The sequence below is a fragment of the Malania oleifera genome, chromosome 10 (assembly GCF_029873635.1).
Source record: "Malania oleifera isolate guangnan ecotype guangnan chromosome 10, ASM2987363v1, whole genome shotgun sequence".
Lineage (NCBI taxonomy): Eukaryota > Viridiplantae > Streptophyta > Magnoliopsida > Santalales > Ximeniaceae > Malania > Malania oleifera.
Window position 1 is genome coordinate 41,870,580 of NC_080426.1, and position 20,332 is coordinate 41,890,911.

At 37.8% G+C, this 20,332-nt stretch overlaps 1 protein-coding gene across 1 annotated transcript; it reads right to left on the minus strand.

The window, feature by feature from the left end:
• Positions 1 to 46: 46 nt before the first annotated feature.
• On the minus strand, positions 47 to 19,426 carry LOC131166644 (uncharacterized). The gene is made up of 3 exons (XM_058125224.1): positions 18,751 to 19,426; positions 8,965 to 9,306; positions 47 to 147 (listed from the first exon to the last, which is right to left on the minus strand). The coding sequence occupies exons 1-3, from the start codon at positions 19,424 to 19,426 to the stop codon at positions 47 to 49; spliced, it is 1,119 nt and encodes a 372-aa protein (XP_057981207.1).
• Between the last annotated feature and the right edge of the window lie 906 nt (positions 19,427 to 20,332).

Sequence of the window (20,332 nt, forward strand, 5' to 3'; positions counted from 1 at the left end):
GCAACATACTTTGATTAGGAGAGCAAGTAACCTTTGGGGGAGTAGGCTACTTCAATTCCCAAGAAGTAGCGGAGTGGCCCCAATCCTTCATGTCAAACTCCTGAGCCAACATTGTTTTCAACTCCATAATACCACCAACATCATCACCTATAATAATCATATCATAAACATACAAAGAAAGAATGATATGGCCAGCGGAAGTACACTTAACAAATAAAGCTAAATTATGAGCACTGGAAGAGAAACCAAGAAAAGTGGCAACCAACGAAAACTTCTCAAACCAAGCTCGAGGGGCTTGTTTGAGACCATATAAAGCCTTCTTAAGTTTGCAAAGGGTTATGAAAGACACCAGGTGGAGGTACCATGTACACTTTGTCATGTCCCGAACCCTGAAACGGGACCTAGGGGTGAAAATGTAACCTAACCTGTCCATGTATCATACAAATAATCCATAGATACAGTACAAAGGATGAGGGTCCGACCCTGTGGGGTTCCTAGGCACCCTAAACACATCCAACACAATCATATATGCAGTGGAAATGGTCATTCTTTATATATGTACAGTACCATACCAGAGTCTATATAAGAGCAGAACACAGCTTTATCAAAAACGCATAAACGGGTGCCCAAAAACATCTCAAAATGGCAACTCACCAAAATACAGTCCTAACACTTACACAAGTGCCAACCGTAGTACACCGGCCACTATGCTCCCCATACTAGGACTCTAGTTTCAGTTACTCGAAGGACCTGTAAAAATGTATGTACAGTAGGGGTGAAACACCTCTCAGTAAGGAAGAACACAAGTTATATCAGTGTGTGGCATTTGAGTGTTATCATGACATACTAACATGCATAACTCAATAGTCGAAACAATCAAAACCAGTTCCAGTATTTTCACAAACAAGCAATATAATCTGGTGTCGTCACACCCTTCGACTCAAAGCCAGACTGTCTGGTGGTATTTCACACCCTTCAGCAAACGCCAAAAATCTGGTGATATTTCACACCCTTCGACAAACGCTGGCCAATCTAGTGGTTTTGCGCACTCTTCGGCAAAAGCCGGATTTTCAAACCTGGAACAATTCGGAACCCCATTCCTATTTCACCAAAATACAACATATGCATGCCCATATAACCAAACAAACCGCACCCATTTGGTAATCTAAAATCACGGTTTTCCAAACAGATACAGTTTAAACAAGTCAAGGCACGACCATCCCTATAACACAGTATAAATCAACAAATACGTTTGGTTTTCAACAGAACCAAGGATGCAGCCCATCGCCCCCTTTTCCCTAAAACTGTAATAATAAAAAACCCATAGTTTTCCGTGTTAGATCCCCCCAAATAAGTAGCCAAAACACACACAGGACCGTGAACCCTAGTTTCATCGAGTCCGATTTAAAAAATAACCAATATAAACACAATTCCCCTTACCTTTTCCCCAAATAGAAAATCCCAAACTCCAAGGCCTTTAAATAGCGAACCGAGTTCCAAAACCTACAATCACAGTACAGAATATACTCACAAGACTGTTTACTACAAAACTACCGGATTAGAATTGAAAACCGAGCCTTACCTCGATTTTATGCCGAAACTCAAAAATCTCCGAAATGGGATTCCAATCCATAGAACTTGTAGAGAATCCTTCCACGATCCTCGTGGTAACTTCTGATTCATGATTCCAATGACGAACGACAAAGAAATCTAGAGAAATAGAGAGTAGGGAGAGTTCTAGAGAGAGAGAGAGAGAGAGAGAGAGAGAGAGAGAGAGAGATATATATATATATATATTTGAGTTTTCTTAGTTGAGAAGTAAAGAGAATTCTATTTATAGCCCCTTTGACCCGGGCAAACTCGTCGGTGAGATGGTGTCCTCGTCGACGAGGCTCTATAGTCCTCCCGTCGGCGAGACGGAGGATTCGATAATGAACCCTGATATCACTGGTTCCCGAAACTCCTCGGTTTCTCCTCGTCGACGAGCCTCTGAACTTTGTCGACGAGAGATGCATAGCCTTCGTCGACGAACTCTGGCTTCGTCAACAAAGCCTATTCAAATACCAATTTCGCCCCTCTTTTATTTATTTAAACCCACTTATCACGGTTTGGGATCTTACAGTCTCCCCTCCTTACAAAAATTTTATCCTTGAAATTTTCCATCTCTTATTCACAACTCATACATACAATCAAACACATATATACCACTCTAGAAAAAAAACTGGCGACCACTACAGTGTAGCCCCATCATACACATACACATATATACCCTCACTTATGGCAGAAAAATATCGTGGTTACATATACAATTGTCTCAGAAGTTCAGAATACACACACTCCCGATGACTAACCACTTATCCCAACCCATAGTAGGATCATGTACAAATGCTCAAAATAATTGTGGATACTTCTGGCGTATTTTCGTTTCCAGTTCCCAAGAAACTTCCTTAACTTCGTGGTTCCACCATAATACCTTTACTAACGGTATATCTTTAGTATAAAACTTCTGAACTTTACTGTCTAGAACTTGAACAAGTATCTCCTCATATGCTAAAGTATCCCCAATTTCCAACTCGTCATAACTAATAACATGTGAAGGATCCAACACTTATCTCCTCAACATGGATACGTGAAACACATCGTGGACCCTCGAAAGTGCTGAAGGTAATGCAATCCTGTAGGCTACCACACCACTCGCTCAAAAACCTTGAATGGTCCGATATACCTTGGGCTCAACTTTCCCTTCCTCCCAAATCTCATCACCCCTTTCATTGTAGCGATACGCAGAAAAACCTTACGCCCCACCTCGAACTCTAAATCACGGCAGCAAACATCTACATAACTCTTCTGCCCGGCTCTGAGCTGATTTAATCCTCTCCCGGATCAAACCCATCTTCTCAAACTCCTGCTGCACAAGTTCAGGTCCTAACACTTGACGTTCACCAACCTCCTGCCAACACAAAGGAGATCGACACCTCCGACCATACAAAGTCTCGAATGGGGCCATCCCAATACTAGATTGGAAGCTGTTATTATAAGCGAACTCTACGAGTGGCATAAAATGTATCCAACTACCACCAAAGTTTAACACACAAGCTCACAACATATCTTCCAATATCTGTATCGTCCTCTCCGACTGTCCATCAGTTTGGGGGTGGAATGCTGTACTAAAAGTAAGTTTCGTCCCCAACGCTTTCTGCAAACTCGTTCAGAATCGAGAAGTAAGCCTCAGATCTCTATCTGACACAATGGACACCGGTACTCCATGCATTCTCACAACCTCATGCACATACATATTAGCTAACCTACTCAAAGGATAGTTAACCTTCATCGGTATGAAATGAGTAGATTTCGTCAATCTATCCACAATCACCCAAATAGCATTCTGCCAGTGAAGTGTTGGTGGCAATCTGGTCACAAAATCCATGGAAATATACTCTCATTTCCATACTAGAATAGGTAAAGGCTGCAACGGTCCTACCGGTCTCTGATGTTCAGCTTTCACCTGCTGACACGTTAGACACTGCTCTACGAACTGAGCAATTTGTCTCTTCATACCTGACCACCAGAAGGTCTCGTGCAAGTCCTGATACTTCTTTGTACTACCAGGATGTACCATATACAAAGAACAATGTGCCTCCTCTAGGATCGTCCTTCTGATCTCATCATCGTTTGGAACACAGAACCTAGTCCCAAACCTTAGCACACCTCCCTCAGAGATGTTAAACTCCGTAGCTAGTCCCTGTTGTACTTTTTCCATAACCTCTGCCAACTTTGCATCACTAGTCTGTGTGACTTTTATATGCTCAAATAAGGTCGGTTGGATCACCAAGCTAACAATGAAAGTCTGATGATCATCGGACACCAACTCCACACCAAGGCTTTCCAGATGCCTCCTGACATGATGCTGAGCTACAACTGTAGTACTGCTGCATGCTCTGACTTCCGACTCAATGCATCTGCTACCATATTAGCCTTTCCCGCGTGATAACTGATCATGCAGTCGTAGTCCTTAATCAACTCAAGCCACCATCTCTGCCTCATATTCAACTCCTTTTGCGTGAATAAATACCTGAGGCTCTTATGGTCTGTGAAGATCTCACACTGCAAACCATACAAATAGTGTCGCTAGATCTTCAGTACATACACAACAGCAGCCAACTCCAAATCGTGCGTAGGGTATTTCCTCTTATATTCTTTCAGTTGCTGAGAGGCATAAGCTACTACCTTACCCTACTGTATGAGCACACATCCCAAGCCTTTCAGAGACGCGTCGCCATAAATCACAAACCCACCATCCCCAGAAGGAATGGTCAACACTGGAGCAGTAATCAGCCGGTGCTTCAACTCCTGAAAGCACTGCTTGCAATCACTGGTCCACTCAAACTGCACCCCCTTCCTGGTCAATCATGTCAGAGGTCCAGATAATTTAGAGAAACCCTTTACGAACCGATGATAGTAACCCGTCAGTCCTAGAAAACTCCGAACCTCCTGCACATTCTTTGGCCTCACCCAGTTGACCACAACTTCAATCTTACTAGGATCAACTGATATACTATCACCAGTCACCACATGGCCTAAGAACGCAATCTGACTCAACCATAATTCACACTTCTTTAGCTTAGCATACAACTTCTTCTTCCGCAGAATCTGTAATACTAACCTCAAATGATCCTTATGCTCTTCCGAACTCCTCGAGTATACCAGAATGTCATCAATGAACACCACCACGAATCGATCCAGGTACTCATGGAAAATCCTATTCATTAGATCCATGAACACCGCCAGAGCATTCGTCAACCCAAAAGGCATGACTAAGAACTCGTAGTGGCCATGTCTAGTTCAGAAAGCTATTTTCACTACATCCTCCAATTTGAACCTCACCTGATGATATCCGAACCGCAAGTCGATATTTGAGAAGACCCGCGTCCCCTGCAACTGGTCAAATAAGTCATTTATACGAGATAAAGGATAACGATTCTTCACAGTTACCTTATTAATCTCACGGTAATCAATGCATATCCGCATCAACCCGTCCTTCTTCACAAATAATACTAGAGCTCCCCAGGGCGAAACACTAGGTCGAATGAAAAATTGTCCAGTAATTCCTGCAACTACTCCTTCAATTCCCGAAGTTCTGCTGGAGCCATCTGGTACGGAGCTTTAGAGATTGGTGCCTTACCAGGCAGCAACTCTATCACAAACTCCACCTTACGATCCAAAGGTAAACCAGGTAAATCATCTGGAAACACATTCGAAAACTCGCTGACTACTTGAATATCCCCGAGCCTCAACTCATCTCGTGGAGGTTCCTTTATATAAGCTAGGTACGCCTGACATCCGTCCAAGAGTAGCGTCCTCACCTGCAATGCCGACAGAATCTGTGGCGTCGAACGCACACACGATCCCACGAATTCATATTCTTGCTCCCCAGGTGGTCTAAACACTACTACCTTCTTACGACAATCGATCACAACATAACTGGAGAACAACCAATCCATCCCCAGAATGATATCGAACCTTGACATGTCGTATACCATAAGATTCACCGGTAGCAGCTTCCCTTGAATTACCACTGGGCATTCTTCCAACATCTTCCTACAGAATGATACACTCCCAGATGGCGTAGTAACAGATAACACCTCATTCATGTCTCAGGTCTCAACCCCACATCGTCCCACAAAATTTACAGATACAAAGGAATGGGTTGCACCCGAATCAAACAAAACAGAAGCTTTATTTGAAAGTAACAATAAGGTACATGTCACCACATTCCCTGCATGCTCAGCATCCGCTGGAGTAAGAGAGTATACTCTGGCTAGAGTTGTATTTGTCTGAATGGTGCCCCGAGATATCTGATTGCTCCCTCAGTTCACACTAGATGTAGACACGTCTCGCCTCGGCATCTGACAATCACGAAACATGTGACCTGACTAGCCACAGTTGTATCAGTTACCTCCAGATGTCCGACACTCTCCCTCGTGCCATTTGTGATATCTGGTATAACGATCCCTAGTTTGGCTCCCTTGGAAACTTTGGCGCTCAGTATTCTGATGGTAACTCGAGTCCTTGTTCCTCTTCTTCCACGATCCCTGACGAGACCCTGTCTGAGAACCAGAAGGTACTTTTCTCTTCCTCGGTTCCTAATCCACCTCATCCTCTCGGATACCGGTCTCAATCACCGTGGCTTTATCCACCAACACTGAGAACTCACGGATCTGAAGGATACCCACCACTCTGTGGATATCCTTCCTCGATCCCTTCTTAAACCTCCGAGTCTTCTCATACTCGCTCGAGATCAAACATGGTGCAAAGCGGGACAGCTCTATGTACCAAGCCGCATACCCCTGCACCGTCAAACTCCCTTGAGTTAGTGCAGAAAACTCATCTACCTTCACATCACGTACTGAAGCCGGGAAGTATTTGTCAAAGAACACCTCCTTAAAACGGCTCCATGTCATCTCCTCAAGATCACCTCTCTGCTTCTCCAGTAGATTCACTGCAGTCCACCATCGACTGCCTCCTCAGATAGCTAGAAGGTGGCATAAAGGACTCGTTGCCTATCCATGCAGTGCAGGACCTCCAAGATAACTCAGTCTTCTCCACCCAATCCTCTGCTATTATCGGGTCAGGTCCTCCAGAGAACGTCGGAGGATGTATGCATGTGAACCTCTCAATGGTGCACCCCGCAGCAATAGGAGAGCGCTCGTGTTTCCTCACACTCTGCCCAATCTCCCGTAACACCTGCCTCGTCAAACCTTGAGGCACAGAAGGAGACTCATCACTCGCAGTTTCCTCAGAACCACTTCCCAAGTCATTATCCTTGGGCTCCATGCTGCATCACAATAGGAATCTATCAGTATCCCTACAACTCGTACAGTCTACACTAATTGTGTTAACTATTCCCTACCAGGTCTGAGTCTGTCCTATCACACCGATGCGAAAGTCATCAATGATCTGCCGTGCTTTTACTAAAATCGTCATCCCAGGAAAAATACAGAATATCATCGATAATTCCCAGTCTAGCAACCGAACAACCCTCAACCAACACTATCCATATCCAACATCCTATACTCTAGTATGTACTTACAGCTAAGCCTAACCAAGTCTACAAGACATAACAACCTGGTTAGCTCTGATACCAAGTTGTCACGCCCCGAACCTTGAAATGGGACCCAGGGGTGAAAATGTAACATAACCTATCCCTGTATCATACAAATAATCCACAGATACAGTACCAAGGATGAGGGTCCGACTCTGTGGGGTTCCCAGGCACCCTAAACACATCCAACACAATCATATACGCAACAGAAAAAGGTCATTCTATATATATGTACAATACCATACCAGAGTTTATACAAGAGCAGAACACGGCTCTATCAAAAACGTACAAACGGGTGCCCAAAAACATCTCAAAATGGCAACCCACAAAAATACAGTCCTAGCACTTACACAAGCGCTAACTGCAGTACACCGACCACTACGCTCCCTGCACCAGGATGCTAGTTTCGGTTACTCGAAGGACCTGTAAAAATGTACTTACAGTAGGGGTGAGACACCTCTCAGTAAGGAACACAGGTTATATCAGTGTCTGGCATTTGAGTGTTATCATGACATACTAACAAGCATAGCTCAATAGTCAAAACAATCAAAACCAGTTCCAGTATTTTCATAAACAAGCAATACAATCTGGTGTCGTCACACCCTTCGGCTCAAAGCCGGACTGTCAGGTGGTATTTCACACCCTTCAGTAAAAACCGACAATCTGGTGATATTTCACACCCTTTGGAAAATGCCAGCAATCTGGTGATATTACACACTCTTCGGCAAACACCGATAGTTTGGTGATATTTCACACCCTTCGGCAAACGCCAACAATTCGGTGATATTTCACACCCTTCGAAAAATGCTAGCCAATATAGTGGTATTGCGCACTCTTTGGAAAAAGCTGGATTTTCAAACCTGGAAGAATTCGGAACCCCGTTCCTATTTCACTAAAATACAACATATGCATGCTCATATAACCAAACAAACTACACCCATTTGGTAATATAAAATAACGATTTTCCAAACACATACAGTTTAAATAAGTCAAGGCACGACCATCCCTATAACACAGTATAAATCAACATATACGTTTGGTTTTCAACAAAACCAAGGATGCAGCCCGTCGCCCCCTTTCTCCCAAAACTATAATAATGAAAAACCTATAGTTTTCCCCGTTAGATCCTCCCAAATGAGTAGCCAAAATACACACAGGACCGTGAACCCCAGTTTCACCGAGTCCAATTTAAAAAATAACCAATATAAACACAGTTCCCCTTACCTTTTCCTTGAATAGCAAATCTCGAACTCCAAAGCCCCTAAACAGTGAACCGAGTTCCAAAACCTACAATCACAGTACAAAATATACTCATAAGACTATTTCCTACAAAACTACCGACTCATAATTGAAAACTGAGCCTTACCTCTATTTTACGCCGAAACCCAAAAATCTCCGAAATGGGATTCCAATTTGTAGAACTTGTAAAGAATCCTTCCACGATCCTCGTGGTAACTTCAGATTCACGATTCCAATGATGAACGGAGAAGAAATCTAGAGAGATAGAGAGTAGAGAGAGTTCTAGAGAGAGTTCTAGAGAGAGAGAGAGATATTTGAGTTTTCTTAGTTGAGAAGTAAAGAGAATTCTATTTATAGCCCCTTTGACCCGGGCAAACTCGTCGACGAGATGGTGTCCTCATCGACAAGGCTCTATAGTCCTCTCATCGACGAGACGGAGGATTCGTCGATGAACCCTAATATCACTGGTTCCCGAAACTCGTCGACGAGCCTCTGAACTTCGCTGATGAGAGATGCATGGCCTTCATCGATGAACTCTAGCTTCATTGACGAAGCTTGTTCAAATAGGAATTTTTTCCCTCTCTTATTTATTTAAACCCACTTATCACGGTTTGGGTTCTTACACACTTCCTCTTTCAAATCCCCATTCAAGAAGGCATTTTTAACATCCAATTGAGAAATAGCCCACCGACAAATAGAGGTTACAGTAATAAGAGCCTGAACAGTTGTCATCTTGGCAACTGGGGCAAAAGTATCCTCATAATCCATACCATAGTCTTGGGTAAAACCCTTAGCAACCAAACGAGCTTTGTATCGCTCAATAGAGCCATCTAACTTCATTTTGATCTTGTAAACCCAATGAGAACCAATTGATTTCTTACTAGGAGGGAGTGACACCAAGTCCCAAGGAGGATCACAAGAAGCCTCCTTATACGAGGTAGGCACACAAAGTGGGTGAATAACTACTAAAAAAGAAGTGAAAGGACCAGAATAACAAGAATAAGCAAAATCTATTAATTGAGTGGACTTACGAGCATGCTTGGGATAGCGAGACTAATAAGAATCCACAACTACATGAGATTCTTAGGGGACTGCAAGAGGGGCATTATTATCACCACCATTTTCATCATCAGAGAAAGGGTCAATACGAATGTGGTCTAGCTGCGCTATATGAGGAGAGTTAGAAGAAATAGTAAAGAAAGGAATGTGTTCGAGGAAGACAGCATAACGAGAGACATATAGTTTTTGAGCAACAAGATCAAAACACCTATAACCCTTCTGTCCCTCTCCATAACCAAGGAAGACACACATGGCAGAACATGGCTATAATTTAGTACGCTCAACAGTGACTTTTAAAGAGGAGTACTCAGGGGGGGACCCATATAACTTTTCCAAAGGGGAGAGACCAGAATTATGGGATGTGGGGATTCGATTAATCAAGTGAACCGCTATAAGAACCACTTCCCCCCAGAATTCACTAGGAACCTTAGCAAATAAGAGAAGAGTCCGAGTTGTTTCAACAATATGGCGATGTTTTCTTTGGCAACACCATTTTGTTGAGGAGTATCAGTACAAGAAGATTGATGAACAATACCATTAGAGATAAGCAACTCAAAAAGTTTCGTAGAAGTATACTCCCCACCCAAATCGGAACAAAAACACTTAACTACAGCAGAGTGTTGAGTACGAACAAATGATTGGAAGACAGTATAGATATGGATGAAATCAGATTGATGTTTCATTAAATAGACCCAACAATACCGAGTATAATCATCAATAAAGGAAACATAGTATCTAAATCCCCTTTTAGTGTTAACAGGGGCGTGACCCGGAAATGTAAGGTGTAGTCCTAAGAGGGGGGGGGGGGGGTGAATTGGATTAAAAACTTTCTTTTAATTCCTTTTGAGAATTCTTAAACTTTTTTTATTTCTTTTAACCAATTCTTAACTTGTTTGTTTAACTCTTTAATCACAAAAGAACTTAAATTCTTTTATCCAATCAACAACATTATTGCTTAGCCAAACAAGTAATCAATCATTCAACCAAACCAATCAATCATAATGTTTAAACCAAACAACCAAATGATTTGTCAAGTATAAGTTAACTACAACACTATTTGATTAATGGAAAATTCAACCCTCTTTGGAATATAAACACAAACCACTCAATATCAAACTTTAAACCATTCAATCACAATATAGCTTATGTTATCAGCCTTGGATAGAAAATTGAATGAAGCCATGTATATATGAAATGTTATGCTTGCTGATATAAAACCCTGTATGAATGGATTTGCCTCTTTAATATGATGTGTAATATAGAATCCAACACTTTTACCAATATTCAAAATCCAAATAAATTCTTAGTGAATTTATCTTTGAGATGTTTAACCAAGTAACGTACTCCCGTATAGTTTCCGTAAAATATGGTTTAACCAACGTACTCCCTTTCGGTTTCCACAACCCAAATCAAAATTAGACTTTAAGTTTACTTGATTTCCAAATATATGTAGTATATATGATTCCCAATTTAAACCATCCACGCAATTTAAATATGTACTGAAAATAAAGAGTAGGGAAAGAGAGAATGAGACGAAAATTTTTACAAGGTTCGGCTTATACCCAGCCTATGTCCTCACCTTTGGAAAACCACCAAAGGATTCACTAAACCTGTTCCTTTAATGAGCGGAAAAAACATTTACAACACTCCTTGGGCAAGGCTACAACCCGCCTTCTCCAAACGATATCCCCTCGTTCGATCATTCCTTAACTAGGTTAGAGTTCACCTTTCTAAGTAATATCCCCTTGCTTAGCCAATGATCCAAAAAACCCTTGGAATTTTCAATCTACAAGATACAAATCAAATATTTGTCTACAAAGGATTTGCTCCTAAAAGAGCTGATTAGTACAACAATTTAGAACTATAATATACTTCAAAGTAAATAACAATATGGAAATTAACTTGAAGCTCAATGAAGTATATCACCGATTAATTCTTTCAATGATTGAAAGATTTAGAATTTGTAGCACAATTCCGGTGGAAGAAGATCAGTAAAAAATCTGTTGAATTCGTGCACAATATGTGAGCTTGAGAGCAAGAGAGAGCCTTGAGAATTTGAGAGCAATTGGGAGAGATTTTGAATTTTTATGAATTGAATTCTTTTGTATTTTGATTCAATGATCGTTGAGGCTTATTTATTGACTTGAAAACGTATGTAACTTGATCCCCAAGTGTCTTGGATTATTCCCCAAGTTTTTACAAAATTTGAGCCCCAAGTAACCTCATTAAAAAATTTGACCGTTATGAAAAAATTCAAAACAACCGCGTGATAGATGACTTTCCATTTTGGACAGTTGTTTGTCCAGTTAAACCAAAGGGGCAGTAGGGTGTCAGTTATCTATCCAAACATGCATAGATGCTTCAAAGTGCACTGGCAGTCAACTGTCCAGTTCTTGACAGTTGTCTGTCAAGCTGTCAATTTCGAGTACCCTTCCTTCTTTTGATTATAATTATTTCTATGTAACTCTAAATTTGAAGTTCTTGGTGTCAAATGAAAGCTAAGAAAAAATCCTACAACTTTAATGTTGAACACATTTTGAAATAAGGAGTTTTTGGATATAGAAAAAGGTACCTCAATGCTGATGTAGAAAAATTGATAGCATTTGGAAAATCCTATTTTTGGTGCTTTTCATTCCAAAAATAATTTTAAACTTTTTGAAACAATTTTTACCTTTTTGAAACAATTTTTGACCTTATAAAAATATTTTCCAAGTATGTTAAAAGGTATCTAGGTCCAATAAATTAACCTAAGAGTTTCATGCATCCATATTGAAATTCTTTGAGTACTTAAATGAAATTTCCTAGACTCTTTCAAATTTTTAATTCTCGAATTCCTTGAGGTTTTTATGCTTGCTTCATCTTTTTTTGAGCTTTCAATGTTGATCACTTGGGCTTTCATTCTTGAAGCTTTTTCTTTAATATCAATGCTCTCATGATCTTCAAGTTTTAATCCTTCTTTGAAGTACAAGCTTTCATGAATTCTTGAACCTTGCATTCATCATTGAGTCCTGAAAATATATCACTTAAACAAAGCATGTTAAATTCTACTTGTTTGTTAGCAACAAAACACGATGTTAAGCCTTATAAGGCCAACAATCTCCACTTTTTTTATTATGACAAATAAGAAGCAAAAATTGGAGTGAGCCTTAAAAAGACTTCCCCTTTCAATAAGCATCATCTTAACAATGTTTGCAAGATCAATATCAATTTCACAACCTCTTTTATAATCATGCTCATCACTATTAAATACTTCTCCTTTTGATATCTATAATATTCATGCTCAATTTTTGCAATATCATGCTATCATGCTCAATTTTTGCTTAAACACTTCTCCCCCTTTTGACATCGATCAAAAAAGGAAAAAAAATGATTAAGTTTAAATAAAATCAAATTCTGAGCATATCATTAAACATGCATATCAAACATATGTACACACTCAATTTATTATTTTTCAATATAACATGTGTAGTGTCTTATAACATTCAAGTATATGAGTTGTAACTTCATTACTAACAATTTTTTCCTTTAGACAATATTCAAGATTTCAATTGTTGATTTTATGATACCGATTTAAAATTGAATTCATGATATCTATTTAAAATTCATGATACCAATTGAGAATTGATATCAATTGAAAATTTAATTCATGATACCAATTGAAAATTCTCTGAATTGATTAATAGGAAAACAATCATAATATAAGCAATATGACATAACACTCCCCTTAAATTCAATACATTCAGTTTTGTTATCAATTTTGCTTTCGTCATCCTATATTTCAAAACATTGATTCACATTATGTATCAAATATCAATATTATGCTCATATCATCAATGTCATACTATGCTCATAGATATAATCATACTTGTCATGCTTAAAAGACAAATTTAACTTTTAGATTGTGATACTAAGTGAGCTTTGTTAAATTGTGATACCAATTAAAATTTTTAAAATGTGATACCAAAAATATTCGTGGATACCAAAGACTTTATAGATACCATAGTCATTATCACATTATACACAACTCATGGATACCAATATAACCATTATATCTCTCATAGTTCATGGATATCAATATAAAAAGCAGTAAGTCTATCCATGTAATTCATCAATAGCATGCATGATCAATAATTAATCTCATATCAAAATTCATGCTTATACTCAATAATCTCATGCTCAAATTTTCAACATAATGAGTCATAAATTTTCAATATAAGTCAAGCATATCATGTAGCATAGGCATGTAAGCATGTAGCATATAGCATATCATATAGGCATGTAAGCATGTAGCATATAGTATTTCATTCTCAAATATCTTTAAAAAAAAATTATGCAGTCGCCTATCAACAGAGGGTAGTTGTCAGTCAATAAAATAATTCAATTTTCAAACAACTCAGTAGGGTGGCAGTCATCTGTCCTTAGCTTGACAATTGTCTATCACTAGAACAACTTGTTTTTAAAAACATACTCAGAAGAGTGGCAGACATCTAGCTGAACACCTACAGGCGTCTCACTTGGCATTGGCAGTCGTCTGTCAGGCTTTTGTCTTTAGTTAAACCACTCTAAATTGGCCAGTCGGCTGTCCATAGACAGACAGTCGTCTGTCAACTGGAATTTTCTCATTTCAATATATTTTTGAGTTCTCCCTTCTTTGCTCAATTAATCTTGGAATATGAACTTGTTTAACTTTGAAAAACTTGTTCCAAGTTTTATATTAAGGTCTCTAAGTCTCTTTTCTTAATGAGCTTAAAAAAATCATTCTTGAATCAACTTGAAGTACTTATGTAATAAGCTCAATTTGATATTTTCTTAATATTTTCTTAAGTTAAGTTTTGTAAAAATCATCCTATGATTTTGCCAACAATGCCATTTTTGAATTTGTTATAATAAGCTCTAAACCCATTTGTTAAGTTTTTTCTATTTCAACTAGTTTGTTTGTTGATCATGAATTAAGTTACTTTCTTAATTTTTAAAGGGGAATGACTTAATCCATGAAGTTTTTCATTTATAAACTAGTCTTTCATGTAGGTACCCATACTTTCTTGGGTCTGGTTTGTTTATTAAAGGATGTTTCTTTTACTTTCCATACTTGTTTAGTTTTTACATCATTTCTCTTGAATGGACATTCAAACTTGATATGCCCCTTTTTCATTCATTGATAGCATATTGTATTAGTGTAGATATTAGAGAATGTGCAAGCATAAACTTTGGATTCTTTTGAAAAATAACCCATGTAAAGACTCTTTTTCTTTTTATTTTCAACCCCGTTGAACCCAATGCCTTCTTTATTTAGAGACATTCTTTGTGAACCTATCATTTTGTCAAAGTTTGTTTTTCCTTTTGTAAAGTTATAGATGATTCTTTCTTTATCTTCAATTTGATACTTGAGATCAATTATCTCTTTATCTTTCTTGTCATCAACTTTCTTTTGTGATTTCTCTAATTCTAGAGATAATTTTCTAATTTTATCCTCTAATTCAGAAATATATATATCTTTCTCATATACCGTACACGATAGGGATCGAAGGTCTTCTATCATTTTTTCATACTTGCATTCTAATTCTTTGATTTTCAAGTATTTTTCCTTTTTAGCAAGATTTTTGGATTCTAACTCCTTTGTCATAGCTTCATTGTTACTTTCTATTTTCTCGATTCTTGAATCCTTTTCCCTTTTAGCAGTTTTAAGTGATTCTTACTCTTTCATCATTCCTTCGTTCTTATTTTTCAATGATGTTTTTTGTTTGGTTACTTTAATCAGCATTTTATGTATTTTGAATAGATCATTTTGTAATTCATCATAAGATGACATACACTCATTATTGGATTCATCACTACAAGAATTATTTGAAGATTTAGATGAGGAGCTTTCCTTATCGTCCCAAGCCATAAAGCACGTATAAGCAACCTCTTGGTCACTTGATTTATTTTCTGAACTACTTTTACTCATCATGTCCCAAGTAGTAGCTTTCATAGCCTTTTTATTTTTCTTCTTAGACTCTTTCTTAAGTAGAGGACATTCCGGTTTTAAATGTCCAGCTTTGTTGCAATTATAGCATGTAGGAGTTTTACTTTAGATTTCTTTTTGCTGATTTCTTCTCCTTCTTCATCTGATTCGGAGTCTTGGTTTCTTCTTTTAAATTTGTTTCTCCTTCTTAGTATCCTTGCTAGCTTTTTAGATATGAAGGCTTCTTCATCTTCATCAATTTCACTACTTGAGTTTTCTTTTAAGGCTTTAAAGACTATTGATTCTTAGGCTTTGGTTTTTCCACTCTTTTCATTCATGGCCATTTCATATGTGAGTAAGGAACCTATAAGCTCATCTAAGGAAGTGGTTTTCAAATTTCTTCATTCCGTCATAGCAGTGGCTTTTGGTTCCCATTTAGGTGGCAGCCCTCTAAGAATTTTCTTTATCGTCTCATGAGTAGTATAGGTTTTTCCTAGTGCATTTAGGGAAATTATTATGTGAGTGAACCTAGTAAATATATTAGTTATGGATTCATCCGGATTCATCCTAAAAGCTTCATATTCACTTATAAGCATATCGATCCTATTATCCCTAACATCTATGGTGCCTTTGTAAGTGATTTCAAACTTGTCTCATATTTCCTTAACTGATTTACAAGCCATTAGTCTATTAAATTGATTGGCATCTAAAGCACAATATAGATCATTCATAGCACTAGAATTCACTTGCAGCATCTTATAGTCTAAGTCTTTCATATCAATTTTCTCCTTAGGGACTTGTTTTCCATCAACTATCTTAGTGGGAATTTGGTCACCTTCCATGACAACCTCCCAAGCTTTCCAATTCATAGTTTGAAGATATATTTGCATTCTCTTTTTCCAGAAGATATAGTTCAAACCACAAAAGATTGGTGGCCTAGTTGAAGGTTGTCCCTCTTCAAAGGGAGCTACACCTAAGTTAGCCATTTAGATCTTTTTATAGCTACTATTTAAGATTTGCTATAACCCTGCTCTGATACCAATTGAAAAGTAAGGTGTAGTCTCAAGAGGGGGAGGGGGTGAATTGGATTTAAAAACTTTCTTTTAATTCCTTTTGAGAATTCTTAAACTTCTTTTATTTCTTTTAACCAATTCTTAACTTGTTTGTTTAACTCTTTAATCACAAAAGAACTTAAATTCTTTTATCCAATCAACAACACTATTGCTTAGCCAAACAAGTAATCAATCATTCAACCAAACCAATCAAGCACAATGTTTAAACTAAAAAACCAAATGATTTGTCAAGTATAAGTTAACTGCAACACTATTTGATTAATGGAAAATTCAACACTCTTTGGAATATAAACACAAACCCCTCAATATCAAACTTTAAACCATTCAATCACAATATAGCTTATGTTATCAGCCTTGGATATAAGATTGAATTAAGCCCTGTATATATGAAATGTTATGCTAGCTGATATAAAACCCTGTATGAATGGATTTGCCTCTTTAATATGATGTGTAATATAGAATCCAACACTTTTCCCAATATTCAAAATCCAAATAAACTCTTAGTGAATTTATCATTGGGATGTTTAACAAAGTAACGTACTCTCGTATGGTTTCCGTAAAATATGGTTTAACCAACGTACTCCCTTTCGATTTTCGCAACCCAAATCAAAATTAGACTTTAAGTTTACTTGATTTCCAAATATACGTAGTATATATGATTTCCAATTTAGACCATCCATGCAATTTAAATATGTACTGAAAATAAAGAGTAGGGAAAGAGAGAGTGAGAAGGAGATTTTTACAAGTTTCGGCTTATACCCAGCCTATGTTCTCGCCTTTGGAAAACCACCAAAGGATTCACTAAACCTATTCCTTTAACGAGTGGAACAAACCTTTACAACACTCCTTGGGTAAGGCTAGAGCCCACCTTCTCCAAACGATATCCCCTCGTCTGGTCACTCCTTAACTAGGCTAGAGCCCACCTCTCTAAGCAATATCCCCTTACTTAGCCAACGATCCAAACAACCCTTGGAATCATCAATCTACAAGATACAATCAAATATTTTTTTACAAAGAATTTGCTCCTAAAAGAGCAGATTTGTACAACAATTTTGAACTATAATATACTTCAAAGTAAATAACAATATGGAAATTAACTTAAAACTCAATGAAGTATATCACCGATTAATTATTTCAATGATTGAAAGATTTAGAATTTGTAGCACAATTCCGGTGGAAGAAGATCAGTAAAAACTCAGTTGAATTCGTGCATAATATGTGAGCTTGAGAGCAAGAGAGAGCCTTGAGAATTTGAGCGCAATTAGGAGAGATTTTGAATTTTTGCTGAATTGAATTCCTTTTTATTTTGATTCAATGTTATTTGAGACTTATTTATAGACTTGAAAAGGTATGTAACTTGATCCCCAAGTGTCTTGGATTATTCCCCAAGTTTTTACAAATTTTGAGCCCCAAGCAACCTTATTTAAAAATTCGACCGTTATGAAAAAATTCAAAACAGTCGCGTGATAGATGACTGTCAATTTTGGGTTGTCGTCTATCTAGTTAAACCAAAGGGGCACTAGGGTGTCAGTCAACTTTCCAAACATGCATAGACGGTTCAAAGTGCACTGGCAGTCGACTGTCCAGTTCTTGACAGTCGTCTATCAAGTTGTCAACTTCGAGTACCCTTCAGTCTTTTGATCATAACGTTTTTTTTGTAACTCCAAATTTTATGTTCTTAGTGTCAAATTAAAGATAAGAGAAAATAATACAACTTTCATGTGGAACACATTTTAAAATAATGAGTTTTTGATAGAGAAAAATGCACCTCAATGCAGATATAGAAAAATTGACAGCATTTGGAAAATCCTCTTTTTTGTGCTTTTCATTCCAAAAATGATTCTAACCTTTTTGAGACAATTTTTGACCTTATAAAAATATTTTTCAAGTATGTTAAAAAGTATCTAGGTCCAATAAATTAACCTAAGAGTTTCATGCATCCATATTGAAATTCTTTGAAGTAAGAGTTTCATGCATCCATATTGAAATTCTTTGAAGTACTTACATGAAATTTCCTAAACTCTTTCGAATTTTCAATTCTTGCATTTCTTGAGGTCTTTATGCTTGTTTCTTCTTTTTTTGAGCTTTCCATGTTGATCACTTGGGCTTTCATTCTTGAATATTTTTCTTTAATATCAATGCTCTTATGATCTTCAAGTTTTAATCCATGCCTCATGCTTGATATAATCATCCTTCTTTGAAGTACAAGCTTTCATGAATTCTTTAACCTTGTATATTGAGTCCTGAAAATACATCACTTAAACAAAGCATGTTAAGTTCTTCTTGTTTGTTAGTATCAAAACAAGATGTTAAGACTTGTAAGGCCAACAGACCCGACACATCATAGTGAATTAGATCAAAAGGTGCAACTGACTTAGACATGCTGTGATTAAAAGGTAATGCAAAAAACTTTGCCAATTTGCAACCACTATAGTTAGAAGTATCATTTATCTGTAAGTCACCCAAAACATCACTAGATACCAAAAATTTTAAATGAGATGCCGACACATGACCGAGTCTAGATTGCCACAAATAAGAAATAGAGGATGAGGAATCCAAGTGGAATGAGGAGAGGTCTACTCCTGATGTTGCCACATGATCAGGAACACGCAGCTCATCCAAAACATATATGCCACCCTCTCTACGGCCTTTCCCAATAAGCTTCCTGGATTTAGGATCCTGCACATGACAAAAGGTAAAGGAAAAATGAATAGAATAACCAGTATCACACAATTGACCAACAGAGACAAGACTCATGGTTAGGTTGGGAATGCAATAAACATCTGAAAGTGAGAAATTATGAGTATGAATGGAACCAATACCCTTTAAAGTCACAGAAGTGCCATCAGCAGTTACCACAGAATTTGAAGAAAATGATGGATGTATAGATGCAAATGAAGAGAAGCTAGGGGATATATGAGGAGATGCAATAGAATCGAAAACCCACAAAGAAGAGGATATACCTGAAGGAGTGGGTGATGACAAACTTACTGTAGATGAAGTGGACATGGATATACCTGTATTAGACTGGTGCCCTCCTGGTTGCCACTACTAGGACATTGGACCCTTTGAACGTTGAGATGACTTTCCTCCATTTCACCATGGCTGTGAAGTTTGAGTCTTATTCAACAATTTTGGACACTAAGTCTTCCAATGACTTTTCTGTTTGCAAAAACTATGCTCATCAATAGCAATTTTCTGAGTAGGAATTAGGAGAAGACCTTTATTCACTTATGACTTGACTAAACACACTTTCTCTGCCATTAATTCACGGATTTATTCAGAAAACACTGTAAACACTGCAAACAACACTACAAACACTGCAAATAGATGATTCAACGATATGCAAATTAATCTGAGAATGGCGAGAAAGAAACCAAACTTGCTAATATCAAGCCAAGCGAGAATCCAACAAATCACAAGTCAAGTTGAACCAAAGGAAAACTGCGTCCAAATTCACTGACAACCAATAACATAATCATCATTTCAACAAAAGATTTGATGGTCTCCCAAACAAAACCCAAGTTCTCATTACTTCTTTTTTTTTTTTTCATAAAAGACAGAAATTAACAGAAATAGTTGTCTCCTTTCTCACCTCTATCCACCTAATAAAGATAACAAAACTGTGCTCCATTTGAGTTCCAACTCCCTTTCTAACTTCTCAATTTCGTTGAATGTTTTTTTTTTTTTTAACAAAACATTTACTCCACCCTTCCTTCTCCTCTCTGTACACAACCCACCAGATTATTATACTTTCCGCATAAAAGAGCACTAGAAGAATTCTAGAAAAAGGAAGAAACCACAAATGCAAGCCTTTAATAGCCCACGATTCAGACTGTTGAGGCTCACATACACAGTGAATCACACTGTGCTGTAAGCACATATATCACAATCAATTGCATACTCCCTGGGCTG

Coding starts and splice junctions, on each gene's coding strand:
- LOC131166644 (XM_058125224.1), bottom strand. CDS start 19,426: ATGTCCACTTCATCTACAGTAAGTTTGTCATCACCCACTCCTTCAGGT. Junction 9,307..18,750: donor AATTCACTATGATGTGTCGG/GTCTGTTGGCCT, acceptor CTTCTTTTTTAG/TAGTTATTCACCCACTTTGT. Junction 148..8,964: donor GGATTTGAAAGAGGAAGTGT/GTAAGAACCCAA, acceptor TGATTATTATAG/GTGATGATGTTGGTGGTATT.